General features: G+C 39.2%; 1 protein-coding gene across 1 annotated transcript in view; it reads right to left on the reverse strand.

The window, feature by feature from the left end:
- LOC126161840 (general transcription factor 3C polypeptide 1) overlaps positions 1–15,532 on the reverse strand; it is a 359,490-nt gene that overhangs the window by 133,465 nt on the left and 210,493 nt on the right. Inside the window, exons 17-19 of the mRNA XM_049917946.1 lie at positions 14,239–14,308; positions 5,537–5,623; positions 2,908–3,125 (exon numbers count right to left, since the gene is read on the reverse strand). Of these exons, the coding sequence (XP_049773903.1) occupies positions 2,908–3,125; positions 5,537–5,623; positions 14,239–14,308 (375 nt within the window). The remainder of the gene's footprint in view (positions 1–2,907; positions 3,126–5,536; positions 5,624–14,238; positions 14,309–15,532) is intronic.

Consider the following 15,532-nt stretch of genomic DNA (forward strand, 5'->3'; position numbering starts at 1 on the left):
TGTGCCTGTCTGCAACTTGATACGTCTCCTTTACATTAAGTAGCAATCTGTCTTTTCCTACATTGGTGATATTCCTATCTGGAGATTCCATTGTTTGATATAAGAAAGATATATACCACTTATAGGAAAATTGTAAAAAAAAATCTCCACAAAAATGAGAAGCAGCTGAAGGAACATCAACAGCTCAGATGTGAAGTGAGTACTAAGCAAAGAACAGAAACATGAAAGGTGGAAGCAATATACAAAGGAAGGAAGCAATGAAGATTAACATCCCATTGACAACTACGTCATCTGAGATAAAGCACAATCTTAGAATGTATCAAGGATGGGCAAGGAAGTCGACCATGCCCTTTCAAAAGAACCACAGCGACATTTGAATGGAGTGATTCAGCGAAATCATGAAAAAGCTAAATCTGGATGGTGTGATGTGAATCTGGACTGTAATCCTCCTGAATAAGCAATATACAGAAGGAAAGAATAAAGGAAATAACTTTGAAGATTATATTGTGAGTCATGCAGAGGAAGTGGATAAATGGAAGATGGATTTTATGCAATACTGAGAGTAAAATTTGACAAAGCACTGAAAAAAAAGGGCACTTGGAGTAGACGATATTCCATCAGAATTATTAAAATTCTTGAGTGAACCAACCATAATAACCTGTTTCAGCTGGTATTCAGGGTATAAGAGACAGAAAAATAAACTCACATACCACATAAATAATGTAATAATCCCTGTACCAAAAAAGGCAATTGCTGACAGAAGTAAAGAGGACATGAAATGTAGACTGATAAAAAAAAGAAAACCTTTCTGAGTCTGAGAAACGTGTTAGCACAGCAACATAAACATGCTGGAGATAGGACTGGTAGGTCATATAACTAATGAAAATTTACTAAATTGAATCACAGAGAGAAAGATTTTAGGTTTCACTTGGTTAAAAGAAAGACAAGATTGACAGCGTTCAAGCTTAAGTACCACTTGGGAAATGGAATAAAATGCAGGAGTAAACACTGAAAAGAGGGACCAAGAGTGGAATACAGTACCATATTTACTCGAATCTAAGCCGCACCTGAAAAATGAGACTCGAAATCAAGGAAAAAAAAAAAAAAAATAAATAAAATAATTCCCGAATCTAAGCCGCACCTCAAATTTGAGACTCGAAATTCAAGGGGAGAGAAAAGTTTTAGGCCGCACCTCCAAATCGAAACAATGTTGGTCCATTGTAATATGAGACACAATTTAGGTCGAATGAATGACGATACAGCTACAGTAGTTTGGTTCGAGTTGTAAGCTTAGCAGTTAAGCTATACCAGGTAGCCATTGCTATGCGTCAGGCACTCCATCCGTATTTATATGGGTACCCTTCCTTTTTCACATGCTTCATCTGGTTTGAATTGATTGCTTATTTTTCTTTGATATGATAAGTGCCATTCTCTTTGTTACAGGTGTTTACGTCACTCTAAGCTAAAAATGTATTACTATACTGTGTCATGCATTGTTTGTTGCATTCTGTGTTTACGGCCTGTCGCCGCTCGCGACATGGCTTGCTTTTGTGCACGCTACCGCCGCTTAAAAAAAAAAAAAAAAAAGAGAGAGAGAGAGAGAGAGAGAGAGAGAGAGAGAGAGAGAGAGAGAGAGAGAGAGGAATCGTCTCATTAGCGAAACAATGGCAAGAGACTGCTGTTTGTTGTTACTTAGACTACTGCTTTCTTTGATAATGATCAACAAGAACCAAATAATAGAATGCGTATGATAGAAGATGTTTGAACGAGAGTTTAGCGAAAATTTTTCTCTGTTTGAAAATCTTTGCAGACGCCTCTTTAGTACATTACATTCTGCACAGAAATTAGAGTCATCTTAGATTTAAAAATCTAGTCAATTGCCTTGCTTCATTTCTGACTGTATCACTATTAGGTACAAGAATAATATGAATACAAACATGACATGATATGTATATTCTTCCGCGTCTGCTGTTCTCTCACTCTAGTTTTGTAGTTTATTAGGCAGACAGGCTTTAAATGAGATAGAAGCAAACACGAAAGAATATATGGCAAAATGTTTATATTCGTATTATTCTTATGGTGAAGAGAATATTGCATGTGATTCACAATTCATAGGCAGCCAGAGTGGCCGAGCGGTTCTAGGCGCTACAGTCTCAAACCGCGAGACCGCTACGGTTGCAGGTTCGAATCCTGCCTCGGGCATGGATGTGTGTGATGTCCTTAGGTTAGTTAGGTTTAAGTAGTTCTAAGTTCTAGGGGACTGATGACCTCAGATGTTAAGTCCGATAGTGCTCAGAGTCATTTTTTTCACAATTCATAAAAGTTCCTATTAGCAACCATGTCTTCTCACAGGTATGAAAAAAATTCAGAACATAGAGTTGGCCATATTGACAAACATCCCAAACAGTCTTGACAGTCGGATTTTCGTAGTACATTGAAATGCTGCTAAATTCGAAGATGAACAATACTTAATTTGTATTTACTTCATTGGATAATGTATGAAAATGCAGTGGTCGAAACTCGGGGTGGAGAAAAAAGCTCGTCTTCTACCTTTTTTTTTTTATTTGCTGACACACAGGTTTTGGCGCCAGTATTTATCTTTGTGCCTGCAAAGCATGCCTGTGTAGCACTAGATATATTCGACGGCAGAAGTTAGTTGTGGCAGCACCTACCAACATTTTTCAGAATTTCCGCTTACTTTGCACTCGATTCTAAGCCACAGGTGATTTTTTGGATTATATAAACCAGAAAAAAGTGCGGCTTAGATTCGAGTAAATACGGTAAGCAAGTTCAAATCAATGTATGGTGCAGTAGTTATGTGGTGTTGGAGAACTTGCAGAAAATAGTTCAGCACATTTGAACAGAAAACTACTATTAAAAAAAAATAAAAAAAAAAGTAATACACACAATTTACTCATGAGAAGCAAGGCGGCTTGATCAGCCTCATCATAGTAAGGTCTATGCTCTTTCTTCTTCTGTCGAATCAGAATTCTGCGTGTGATCTTCTTTGCCTTTGCTTTACGCCTTGGTGCTGAGGTTCGCTTCAACACAGGTGCTGCAGCAACAGCCACATCTGGTTTTCTTGAAATTGAACGCTGGAGTCTATTTCCTTTCTTGGTATTTCCCTATAAATGAATGAATGAATGTCATATCAGCTAATGCCTATATTCATATTCACATTCATTTTAAAACTTGACAATTTCAGAACAATATTTTAACATGTTTTATTTCACTTCGTTACGTAAATCAGTTTTCTCTGTTAAGCAGGCGAATAATAATATTGTTGATGTTACATTTTCTTCTCAGTGTTCTTAATGAAGTTGTAGTTCAACATAATGTGCATTTATGTTGTTCAATGAAACTTCTATCCACATGGCACACAGTGAAATTAGGCAGAAGAGTGTTTACAAGACAGTGAAGAAGATCTATAATTGCAAAGATATGGAAACTGTGTTTGTGTGTGGGTCTGCATGTTTTTTCTTTTTTTCTTTTTTTGGGTAGGGGTGGGAGTGAAGTGTGGGGAGGAGAACGACTGTGAGACCAAAAATTGATAGTTTGTAACTAACAAAACTTTAGACAATGACTTCAGTTTAGGTGCTTATTATTGTACACTGCCTGAAGCTAGAACACTCACGATCAGTTCAAAGCTAATTATTTACTGGTGAGGCTTGCAATATTCTGATGTTGACAAAACTGACGAACTAAAATTCTCATCAACAGAATTAGAAGACAAAAGAAGAGAATACAATACAGTACACTCTACACACTAGTCATCACTACCCACACATAAAGTTGTTCCCTATGTCAGTTCTTTCCATGCGATTAATTTTATGTCCAATGAGCTTATCTGCAAATGATATACTATACGTGGGAAAGTGTAAGTGAAAGTACAGCCAAAGTCTGACAAAATCACATTGTTCATAAGCGACACAAAGACAGCTGGAAAAAGTGGAGAATTACCAAAACAGCTCAGTTAAATGTTACAAAGAAAATGCAAAAATTAGTACAAATGGTCCACAAAATTGTACTATTTTTATCATCAGATATTGTGGGGTAGAGCTTTTCTACAGGCATAAGTATAAGAAGCAGAAACATCAATTACACCAAGTTCTCATCTTCAGGCAAATGGAATGAAGTTCTTCCATTACTGTACCCAGAAAAAACAAGATTTTTTATGGAGGTACCTTGGACTAGAAAAGGAGGCTGAGACATAAAACCTAATGGAAATAGTTTGGAGAACTGTAATCAACAAAAGACCTCATGATGTTTGTGGGAAATAAATTCTTAAAGATTTTGGAAATAGCTGTACAATTGTGTGTAAAGTGTTGAATAACAGCACCAGCTCGCTGGAGGGACTATTGATGTTGATAATGATGGTGATGTACCCAACATACAGGTTGGTATTTATGTTTTTTTAATATGCAGAAAAAGTTTTCCAGTTTGTGAACTGTCGTGATATAAATTAAAATGAGTTTTCCTAAAATTCACACAGTGTGTAAAGTTTTATGTTTCAACTAGACAAGTTAATAAATATTTCATTAGCTGTATTTCACCATGTACTATTAACATTGTGCTGCTCTTATGTTGTTGCTGTTGTTATGGTCTTCAGTCCTGAGACTGGTTTGATGCAGCTCTCCACGCTACTCTATCCTGTGCAAGCTTCTTCATCTCCCAGTATGTATGGGCAACAAAATATATGATGAAATCAATAACCAGTTTTTACTCTTTGAACAAACAGAATAGTAACAAAATTAATCAAACCTGCAACATACCTTTGAGAGTCATGGCTAATGGCCAGAAAAATTATCTGCTGGAAATGCAGCAGTTATTTCTCTCTAGAACTTGCCTTTTTCTGCTGATCATTTTATGCCAAAATATAATCTTTTTGAGCATCAATATAATAAAATAGATAAATGACTGCTAATAGTTAATACAGCCTACAGAAATAGACTGTGACAGCAGCAATTCTTTGTTCATACTACCTTCTCTTAATCCATACTCAACAAACTGCCAGAGCATATTAAATGACACACAGCAAGTGCATAACCCGGATCTGTGATGAGGGAGGGGGACAGGGAGGACTCATGTCAGTTTTGCTGTGAGTGGTGAAAAAGTGTTGAGAAAATAGTTCCTGGTATACTTGCTACTAGCCAGCATCCATTACACATTCTGCTTTCCATCAAACTGATGCTGAATTGATATGTCTGGCTGTGTGTTGGAGAAAGATGCAAGTTCAGTTTGGAATGCCCATCCCAACATTCACTTTAAATCGAGCAAAACCTAAATCTGCATTGTCGGGCAGAGATTTGAACCATTTTTCCTACCCAATGCAATTACAGTGTGCTAACCACTGTGCCACATTACTCATTTTCTATGTGGAGAGTGGATCTGTGTTTACAAAAGTGTGACTCTGACACATTCCAGCCCCCCGCCCCCCACACACACCTTAACATCACACTTAGGACATTTTATTTAATTTTTTAAAACTAAAACATCAAGTAATGTGTTTCTAGAAACTTTCCAAAAGGGAACTTACCACATAGCTGTCAAATATTTCCTTATTTTTCTTTATTTCTTCTGAGATGGATACTGTACTCTGCTTTTTCACTTCAGTGTTCTGGGACTGAAAATGAAATGAATCAAATATTTAATTTATTTTTACAATAGTTCAATGTAGTAGGTACAAATACAGTATAAATCTTATTATGCATTACTTTGCCAGCCGCGGTGGTCTAGTGGTTCTAGGCGCGCAGTCTGGAACCGCGGGACTGTTACGGTCGCAGGTTCGAATCCTGCCTCGGGCATGGATGTGTGTGATGTCCTTAGGTTAGTTAGGTTTAGGTAGTTCTAAGTTCTAGGGGACTGATGACCACAGAAGTTAAGTCCCATAGTGCTCAGAGCCATTTGAACCATCCATTACTTTCTTTGTCAAAGGCTTGGCAGACTCATAGGATTAGCATCACAAAATACTTAAAAACCTGAATGACTGATGCTTAAAAAAGGTTTTAGCATATGATTTTTTATGAAGAATCCTTCAGCATCAGGAGACGATGTTGATCATTGTGTGCGTGTGTGGTTTTTTCCGAATCTGGTGAATGACTTTGTCCAACAGCTTAGTCTACTTATAAATGTACTTTCAAATGTGTGTGTCTGCTGCTCAACACCTTCTTTATGTCCTGAGTAGCAATGTTTCCTACATCTACATATATTCTCTGCAAACAGCTATGAAGTGCATGGCTGTTATTACAGCTTTCTTCTGTTTCATTCATGTCTGCATCATGGGAACTATGATTGCTTAAATGCTTCAGTGTACGCTGTAATTAGTCTAACCTTGTCTTCATGATATGTATGGGAACGATGTGTAGATGTTGTAATATATTGAATATAATAGAGGGAAACATTCCACGTGGGAAAAATATATCTAAAAACAAAGATGATGTAACTTACCAAAAGAAAGCATTGGTATGTTGATAGAGATACAAACAAACATAAACACACACACAAAATTCAAGCTTTCGCAACCCACGGTTGCTTCATCAGGAAAGAGGGAAGGAGAGGGAAAGACGAAAGGATGTGGGTTTTAAGGGAGAGGGTAAGGAGTCATTCCAATCCCGGGAGCGGAAAGACTTACCTTAGGGGGGGAAAAAAGGACAGGTATACACTTGCGCACACACACACATACCCATCCGCACATATACAGACACAAGCAGACATATATCATGTCTGCTTGGATTCAGATAAAAAGGATAAATACAACTTATCACCATAATGAGCTTGCAGATTACAATAGAAGAAACTGCCTTTACAACTACACTGAAGAGCCAAAGAGACTTGTACATCTGCCTAATATCATGTAGGCTCCTGGGAGCATGCAGAACTGCCACAACATGATGTGGCATGGGCTCAACTACTATCTCAAGTAGTGCTGGGGGGAACTGACACCATGAATCCTGCAGGGCTGTCCATAAATCCGTAAGGTTATGAGGGTGTGGAGATCTCTTCTGAACAGCATGATGCAAGGCATCCAAAATAAGCTCAATAATGTTCATGTCCAGGGTGTTTGGTGCCAGCGGAAGAGTTTAAACTCAGAATAGCATTCCTGGTGTCACTCTGTAGTAAGTCTGGATGTGTGGGGTGTCACATTGTCCTGCTGAAATTGACCAAGTCCGTTGGAATGCACAATAGACATAAATGGATGCAAGTGATCAGACAGGATGCTTATATATGTGTCACCTGTCAGAGTCGTATCTCGACATACTAGTGGTCCCATATCACTCCAACTGCACACGACCCACACCACTACAGAGCCTCCACCTCCTTGAACAGTTCCCTGTTGACATTCAGGGTCCATGGATTCATGAAATTGTCTCCATACCCATACACGTCCAACCATTCGATACAATTTGAAACGAGACTCGGCTGACCAGGCAACTTGTTTCCAGTCATCAACAGTCCAATGTCAGTGTTGATGGGCCCAGTTGAGGCATAAAGCTTTGTGTAACACAAGTCATCAAGAGTACACGAGTGGGCTCTGAAAGCCCATATTGATGATGTTTCGTTGAATGGTTCATGCACTGACACTTGCTTATGGCCTAGCATTGAAATCTGCAGCAATTTGAAGAAGGGTTGCACCTCTGTCACATTGAGTGACTCTTCTCAGTCATCATTGGTCCTGGATCTTTTTCTGGCTGCAGTTATGTCGGAGATTTGACGTTTTACCAGATTCCTGATATTCACGGCACACTCATGAAATAGTCTTTTGGAAAAATCCTCACTTCATTGTTGCCTCGGAGATGCTGTGTGCCATCACTCTTGCGCCGACTATAACACCATGTTCAAACTCGCTTAAATCTTGATAACCTGTCATACTAGCAGCAGGATCTAACAATGGCGCCAGACACTTGTTGTCTTATAAAGGCTTTGCCGACAGCAGTGCCCTATTCTGCCTATTTAAATATATCTGTATTTGAATACGCCTGCCTATACCAGTTTCTTTGGCACTTCAGTGTATATTTATTATCAGAAAACAAACATTGAAGTAAGTGAGCTTAAGTAGTATTCGGTGAAAGTCAAAATTTCTTAAAAATATTGAGCACTGTTTTCTGATCAGCTTTGTACTTCACCAGAAAAGTTTAACACTTTTTTGTGAAAATAATAGTGAGCATGAAACTATATTATTGCCCATAGGAACACCTCAAAATGACAAGTGATGAACTATGATACAATTCCAGTTAACAGAAGTGAATTTCTTACCAAACAGTTATATTGAGTACCAATGAAATTTCTTTAACCGTCATTTGAAGTGAAATTTCTTTGGTCTGGTGAACATTTTATGTGTTAAAGATACTACAGCATAATAGTTTCAATCCTAATTTATGGTATTTTGCTGAACATATACACGATTTATTTCAGTGCCGTTTTTTGAAAAAGTGTTTGTTGTCTTTGCTGTGGGATAGTGCTAGTATTTTGTACCTGCTTAACAATCAGAGTCTAGAAAAAACATTATGACTGTATGATTATTTGGATACATGTTCACATACCATCAACTTTTCTGTGCAACACGGCTACTCACGAGTAGATGCATGGGTTTCTATTTTGTGTGGGTTTGTTTCTGTACCGTGTGGGTATGATAATGAATCTTTATTTAATGAGAGGTGATGTTATTTGGAGAACATGTGTACAGCAAAATTGATATAGCGAGATGAATAGTGGAATGGGGCATATCAGTGGTGACAATGGGGATAGAAGAGCAGAAATAATAGATGGTGGTGTTGATGCTTGAGAGTGGAAGTTGTACAAAATAAGAGAACAGGAAGGCTGAAGAACGTAAGATAAGTAGATAGAGATGGACATGGCAATAGAAGAGGTGAAAATCAATGGTGGAAACATGGAAATAAATGAACTCAAGTAGAATTAACAACAAAACTGAGATGAAAAAAGAAGTAGAATTCACAGAGAATGCCAAGAAATATGGCAGAAAAACATGAGCTGGACAGAGGAATATCCAACTGGATGAAATAAGAGAGAAGTGTTAGCTCATAAGGTATGTTAGTTTACTAAGGGTTTAATCAGAAAGGAAGACAAAGGGAATGGATAATGTGTTTAAATGATACATACATCTTACTTGCAGAGGTAGCTAGAGCAACAATTACAGGGAACATCTTTCTTTAATAGTGTAATAAATTACAAGGTGTACAACTTTGCTTCTGCCGTTTGCCAATAGGTGGCGACAGTGGTGAGTAGTGGTTGAAAGAAACAGATCGTAGATGTCAGGCAGTTAGCTTGGACCTCGGTCAACATAACCTCATTCAAACATTAGTCGATTTGTGTCTGTATCATAAAGTTGTTCTTGATTGAAAATGTCAGTTTACGAGCCTAATTCTTGTCATTTGCGGTAGGTGTTACTGTTTTGTTTCAATATGAAGAAAACAGCGACTGAGTCTCATCGAATGCTCTAAAGTACGTATGGTAAGGATGCTATTAGCGAAAGAAAGTGTTACGAGTGGTTTCAATGCTTCAAGAATGGTGATTTTAACGTCGTAGACTGGCATAGTGGTGGAAGAGAGAATGTTTTCGAAGATGCAGAATTGGAGTCATTGCTGAGGGAAGACCCGCATCAAACTCAAGAAGAATTGGCATGATTAGTGGGAGTGACACAGAAAGCCATTTCAAAACATCTCAAGGCTATGGGCATGATTCAGAAAGAAGGAACTTGGATCCCGTGTGAGCTGAAGCCAAGAGACATTGAACGGTGTTTGTGTTTGTGAACAGTTGCTTCAGAGGCAAAAACGGAAGGGATTTCTGCATCGCATTGTGACCGGGGAATGAAAAATGGGTTCATTACGATAACCCTACATGAAAAAAATCATGGGGATATCCCGGCCATGCTTTCATGTCGATGGCCAAACCGAATATTCATGGCTCCAAGATCATGCTCTGCATTTGGTGGGACCAACTCAGCATCACGTACCAGTGAAACAACCATGGGTACTTGTTATCGAGCATTAAAAGACCAATGGCCACAATACAGCAAGAGGCACGATAAAGTGATTTTGCAACATGACAATGCTCGACCCTATGTTGCAAAATAGGTCAAAATGTACTTGGAAATGTTAAAATGGGAAGTCCTACCCCACCCACCATATTCTCCAGACATAGCTCCCTCTGACTATCACCTGTTTAGATCAATGGTGCATGACCTGGCTGACCAACACTTCCGATCTCATGAAGAAGCCACAAATTGGATAGATTCATGGATTGCTTCAGAAGATGAACAATTTTTTTGACACAGAATTTGTATACTGCCCAAAAGATGGGAGAAAGTAGTGGCCAGTGATGGAAAATACTTTGAATGATACATGAGTAACCAATTTGTTTCATTAAAGCCTCAAATGTCGGGCAAAAATGGCAGAAGCAAAGTTGTACACCTTGTAGCTGCCAATGATACAATTGTATTCCGTCACTCAGGAACCATTTTTGCATCATTCAGTCTCTGAAAGTGACAACACAGTGTAACAGTGTAATATTTAAATATTTAGGAAGGGGGGGAGAGGGGGGGAGAGAGAGAGAGAGAGAGAGAGAGAGAGAGAGAGAGAGAGGAAGAAGAAGAAGAAGGCAAAGCTTATAAGTACTTGTGGTAAATATTTAGGAAAGGGGGGGGGGGGGGAGAGAGAGGGGGGGGGAGGCGAAGAAGAAGAAGAAGAAGAAGAAGAAGGCAAAGCTTATAAGTACTTGTGGGAAAAATTCTCTTGATTGAGTGAAGCAAGAGTCAAAGAAGCAAACAACGGAAAATCCAGTAGGGAATATGAGAGTATTAGTAATTTGTGGAATGACACTTCTCAAATTTTATCACTGCAAGAGTTTCACACTACTCAAGTGCTTTTTTTCTTTTTACCTCAGCAATTGACAATTATTAGCATGTTTCCTATACTAAACATTTATATAGTACATTGTTACGTATCTAAATGTGTATTGGTGCTATAAAATGTATTTTTGAAGCTGGAGCTACATATTTCTCTTAATGGCTATTTTTCATCTCATTATGTCTAAATAAATGTAGAAATCCTAAATATAACTAATGTTCAATGAAAATTTGTTGCACACTGTTACATATTTTGGTGAATGTTTGTAGTTTGTTGTGACAATGGAAAAGAATGAGCAATGAACAAAATGAAGTTAAAATTAAATGTGGCTGTATATTTTATGGGTTTCAAATGGCTCTGAGCGCTATGGGACTTAACATCTGTGGTCATCAGTCCCCTAGAACTTAGAACTACTTAAACCTAACTGACCTAAGGACATCACACACATCCATGCCTGAGGCAGGATTCGAACCTGCGACCGTAGCAGTCGCGCGGTTCCGGACTGCGCGCCTAGAACCGCTAGACCACCGCGGCCGGTGGGTGTTTTGAAAATGAGATTTTCTCTCTCCAGTGGACTGTGTGCTGATACGAAATCTCCTGGGAGATTAAAACTCTGTGTTGCCTGAAACTGAAGCTCAGGACCTTAGCCTTTTGCAGTGAAGTGCTCTACCAACTGAGCTACCCAAGTATGACTCATGACCTACCCTCACCACTTTACTTCTGCCTGTACCTCATCTGAACAAGATCTTCTCTGACCTTAGTAACACTGCTTGTAACACACTGTTAAGATCTATTTAGCATTCTACGTGCAAATGCATGCCCCCCACCACACACACACACACACACACACACAAACACACACACACACACAAATCATAGGTTATATCATACTATTAAAACCAACAGTAATGAAAATTATGCTGTTGCATTATTCATGTCTACAGATACATAAGTGTTGATAAATCTTTTCTTCTTTTTTCTGGCCTTTACACCATGTTTTGCAGGGTCAGCATGTTATCCTAGAATTGGCAATGTTAGCAATAGACGGTGGCTGGCTGCCGTCTCTGCCTTCCCCGCCCCCCTATCCTTTCCTCCGTGGACGGAATTTGCATACCCCATTCATCTGAGTCTCGAGTTATCCCTTGTGAAAATGTGAGAACATTTTCAAAATGTTTGCAAATCGAGTAACTGAGGCAGGAGTTGATACCAGTCCATCCCAAAGTCAGATCTTGCCTGGTCAGCACATTTTAAATCCAGTGGATGGATTCGATGTGGGGCAAATCAACTCCTCACATCCCAGAAGCAGTGTGCTAACACTTGTGTCCACCCAGGCATATCTGACTGTTGACAAGTAATTACTTCATATGCAATGCGGTTGTAACATTCCAATGTACAAAAATTTGGGTAAACCATATTTAAATACTGATTTCCTCTCATCCTATCATGTCATATCTCCCTTCAATGGGAGCTCGCGAAGCTTTTCCTGGCTAATGCTTCAATACAAGCATTAATACTAATCAGTGCCTTTTTCTTGCTAAACCAAGTTATTCGCTCTAAAACACAACAATTTTGCTAGCTTGTATTCATGTGCATCGATTTACTGATATTCTGCCAGTTGGTAGCTTGAAGCTTCTCTAACTTTAGTTAGTTACAGCTCAAACTGTACTCTGTTTTTCAGCAAGTCACCATCTCTGCTTCCCCACTGCCAAATCGTGGCAATATACAATATGTGATCAAAAGTATCCCCCCCCCCCCCCAAAAAAAAAAAAACATATGTTTTTCATATTAGGTGCATTGTGCTGCCACCTACTGCCAGGTACTCCACATCAGCAACCTCAGTAGTCATTAGACATCGTGAGAGAGCACAATGGGGTGCTCCTCAGAACTCACGGACTTCGACTGTGGTCATGTAATTGGGTGTCACTTGTGTCATTTGTCTGTATGTGAGATTTCCACACTCCTAAACATTCCTAGGTCCACTGCTTCCAATGTGATATTGAAGCGGTAATGTGAAGGGACACATATAGCACAAAAGTGTAAGGCCAACCTCGACTGCTGACAGGCAGAGACTGCCGACAATTGAAGAGGGTTGTATTGTGTAATAGGCAGACACCTATCCAGACCATCACAGAGGAATCCCAAACTGCAACAGGATTCACTGCATGTACTATGACAGTTGGGGGGAGGTGAGAAAACTTGGAATTCATGGTCAAGCGGCTGCTCATGAGCCACACATCATGCCAGTAAATGCCAAACAATTCCTTGCTTTGTGTACTGAGCGTAAATGTCAGACAATTGAAAAGTGGAAAAACATTGTGTGCAGTGACAAATCATGGTACACAATGTAGCGATCCGATGGCAGGGTATCGGTATGGTGAATGCCCGGTGAACCTCATCTGCCAGCATGTGTAATGCCAACAGTAAAATTCGAAGGTGGTGGTGTTATGGAATGGTCGGGTTTTTCATGGAGGCACTATCACAGCACAGGCCTACATTGATGTTTTAAGCAGCTTCTTGCTTCCCACTGCTGAAGAGCAATCCGGGGATGGCGACTGCATCTTTCAACGCTATTGAGCAACTGTTTAAAATGCACGGACTGTGGTGGAGTGGTTACACAACAATAACATCCCTGTAATGGACTGGCCTGCATAGAGTCCTGACCTGAATCCTATAGAATACCTTTGGGATGTTTTGGAATGTCGACTTCATGCCAGGCCTCAACGGCCGACATCGATACCTCTCCTCAATGCAGCACGCCATAGAGAATGGACTGCAATTCCCCAAGAAACCTTCCAGCACCTGACTGAACATATGCCTGCGAGAGTGGAAGCTGTCATCATGGCTAAGGGTGGGCCAACACCATACTGAAATCCAGCATTATCAATGGAGGGCACCACGAACTTGTAAGTCATTTTCAGCCAGGTGTCTGGATCCTTTTAACCATAGTATAGGAACTAAGCATTCAGCCCCATTTCACCCCCTGGGCACAGAGAAAAATATACATTTTCAGGAATCACTTATGTCCCTATTCATCTCTTATGTCTCCCTTCTGCTCATTTTTTCACATACTTGGCTTCTTCCAACAGGTATAAAGTAAGGTGATTTTAGTCACCTCAGTTCAAACTGTACTTCATTAACATTAGTTTATACCATGGATCACATTGCATTAGAAGTAAAGAAATATAGTAATTTCAATTAATGCTTGTTTTCAGCAGTCTAAAATGGCTAGCACCAAGCCCTGTTTCTTAGTTTTGTTGGTGTATGAATCTGCAAGTAACAAAAAGCCACCCTCATGCAGTAACTAAGCTTTTGAATGTTGCCAAATTTAATGCCTTTGTAAATAATAGGATACATATCAAGTAATAAGTTTTCTTACCATATTTCCAGCTAGATCAAAAGCAGCAAACTTAGATGTATAACTCCAGTTCCAGTTCCTCTTCAGGTGACTGAAACAAAGTAAATGAGAATCACTAATACATGAACAAATTAACAAAATTAATAAACACATGTTCTAATACAAACTAAAAATCAGACAAAACAACAAAAATGTGCTAAATATTTAAAAGTGAACATGAATGGTTACACATACTCATAAAGAAGAAGAAAAACCTTTTACGTTCTTATTATATGATACAGAACAATAAATACATATAAATTAATAATGTTGGACTTGGGCCATAGAATGGAGAACAACTGCTGGTGGAAATGTAACGTACCAATATATTTTTCCAAGCAGGGGAAGAGGATAATATACACTTAAATATACAATATAGATTACACTACAGGCTAAAGACAGATAGCATATAACTACAATACTGTAAAAAAAAGGGTGTTCTGATCTTCAGTCAGATGTCTGGCCTCCATTCTGATATATCCTGTAGAATCCTCCACCCCTCTGAATAACTACTAAAACCCACATCTATCTGAATTTGTTTACTGTGGTCAGGCCTTGATTTCCTTCTGCAATGTGTACTCCCAACACTTCCCTCTGTTACCAAACTGACTATTATTATTATTATTATTATTATTATTATATCATGACAGTTTTAGGCAGAGAGTGTTTTGAACTATGGTTACACAAGATAACGGTAGAGGCCGGTCCTGAACTACCACCACCAAACAGCACTGCAGCAAACAATTGTGCTGTAGCCACTACTAAATTCTTTGTTCCTAGAATTTGCCTCGTGTTGCAGATTGCTCTTTTAAATTTTGAAATGAGTGAACACATTAATCCTGGTGCATAAAGGGATTTGAATGGGGCTCTCACCATAACAAAAAGAATCAGTAATCCCTATAACCGTTAGGTCACTTCTGCTTTCATGGAAAAACAGAGCGCGGACATACACTATGTGATCAAAAGTGTCCGGACAACTGGCTCAAAATGACTTACACGTTCATGGCTCCCTCCATCAGTAACACTGGAATTCAATATGCTGTTGGCCCACCCTTAGCCTTGATGACAGCTTCCACGCTAGCAGGCATACGTTCAGTCAGGTGCTGGAAGGTTTCTTGGGGAATAGCAGTCTATTCTTCATGGATTGCTGCACTGAGGAGAGGCATCAATGTCAGTCGGTGAGGCCTGGCACGAATTCAGTGTTTGAAAACATTCCAAAGGAGTTCTATAGGATACAGGTCAGGACTCTGTGCAGGCCAGTCCATTACAAGAATGT

Source organism: Schistocerca cancellata, chromosome 2, assembly GCF_023864275.1.
Source record: "Schistocerca cancellata isolate TAMUIC-IGC-003103 chromosome 2, iqSchCanc2.1, whole genome shotgun sequence".
Taxonomy (NCBI): domain Eukaryota; kingdom Metazoa; phylum Arthropoda; class Insecta; order Orthoptera; family Acrididae; genus Schistocerca; species Schistocerca cancellata.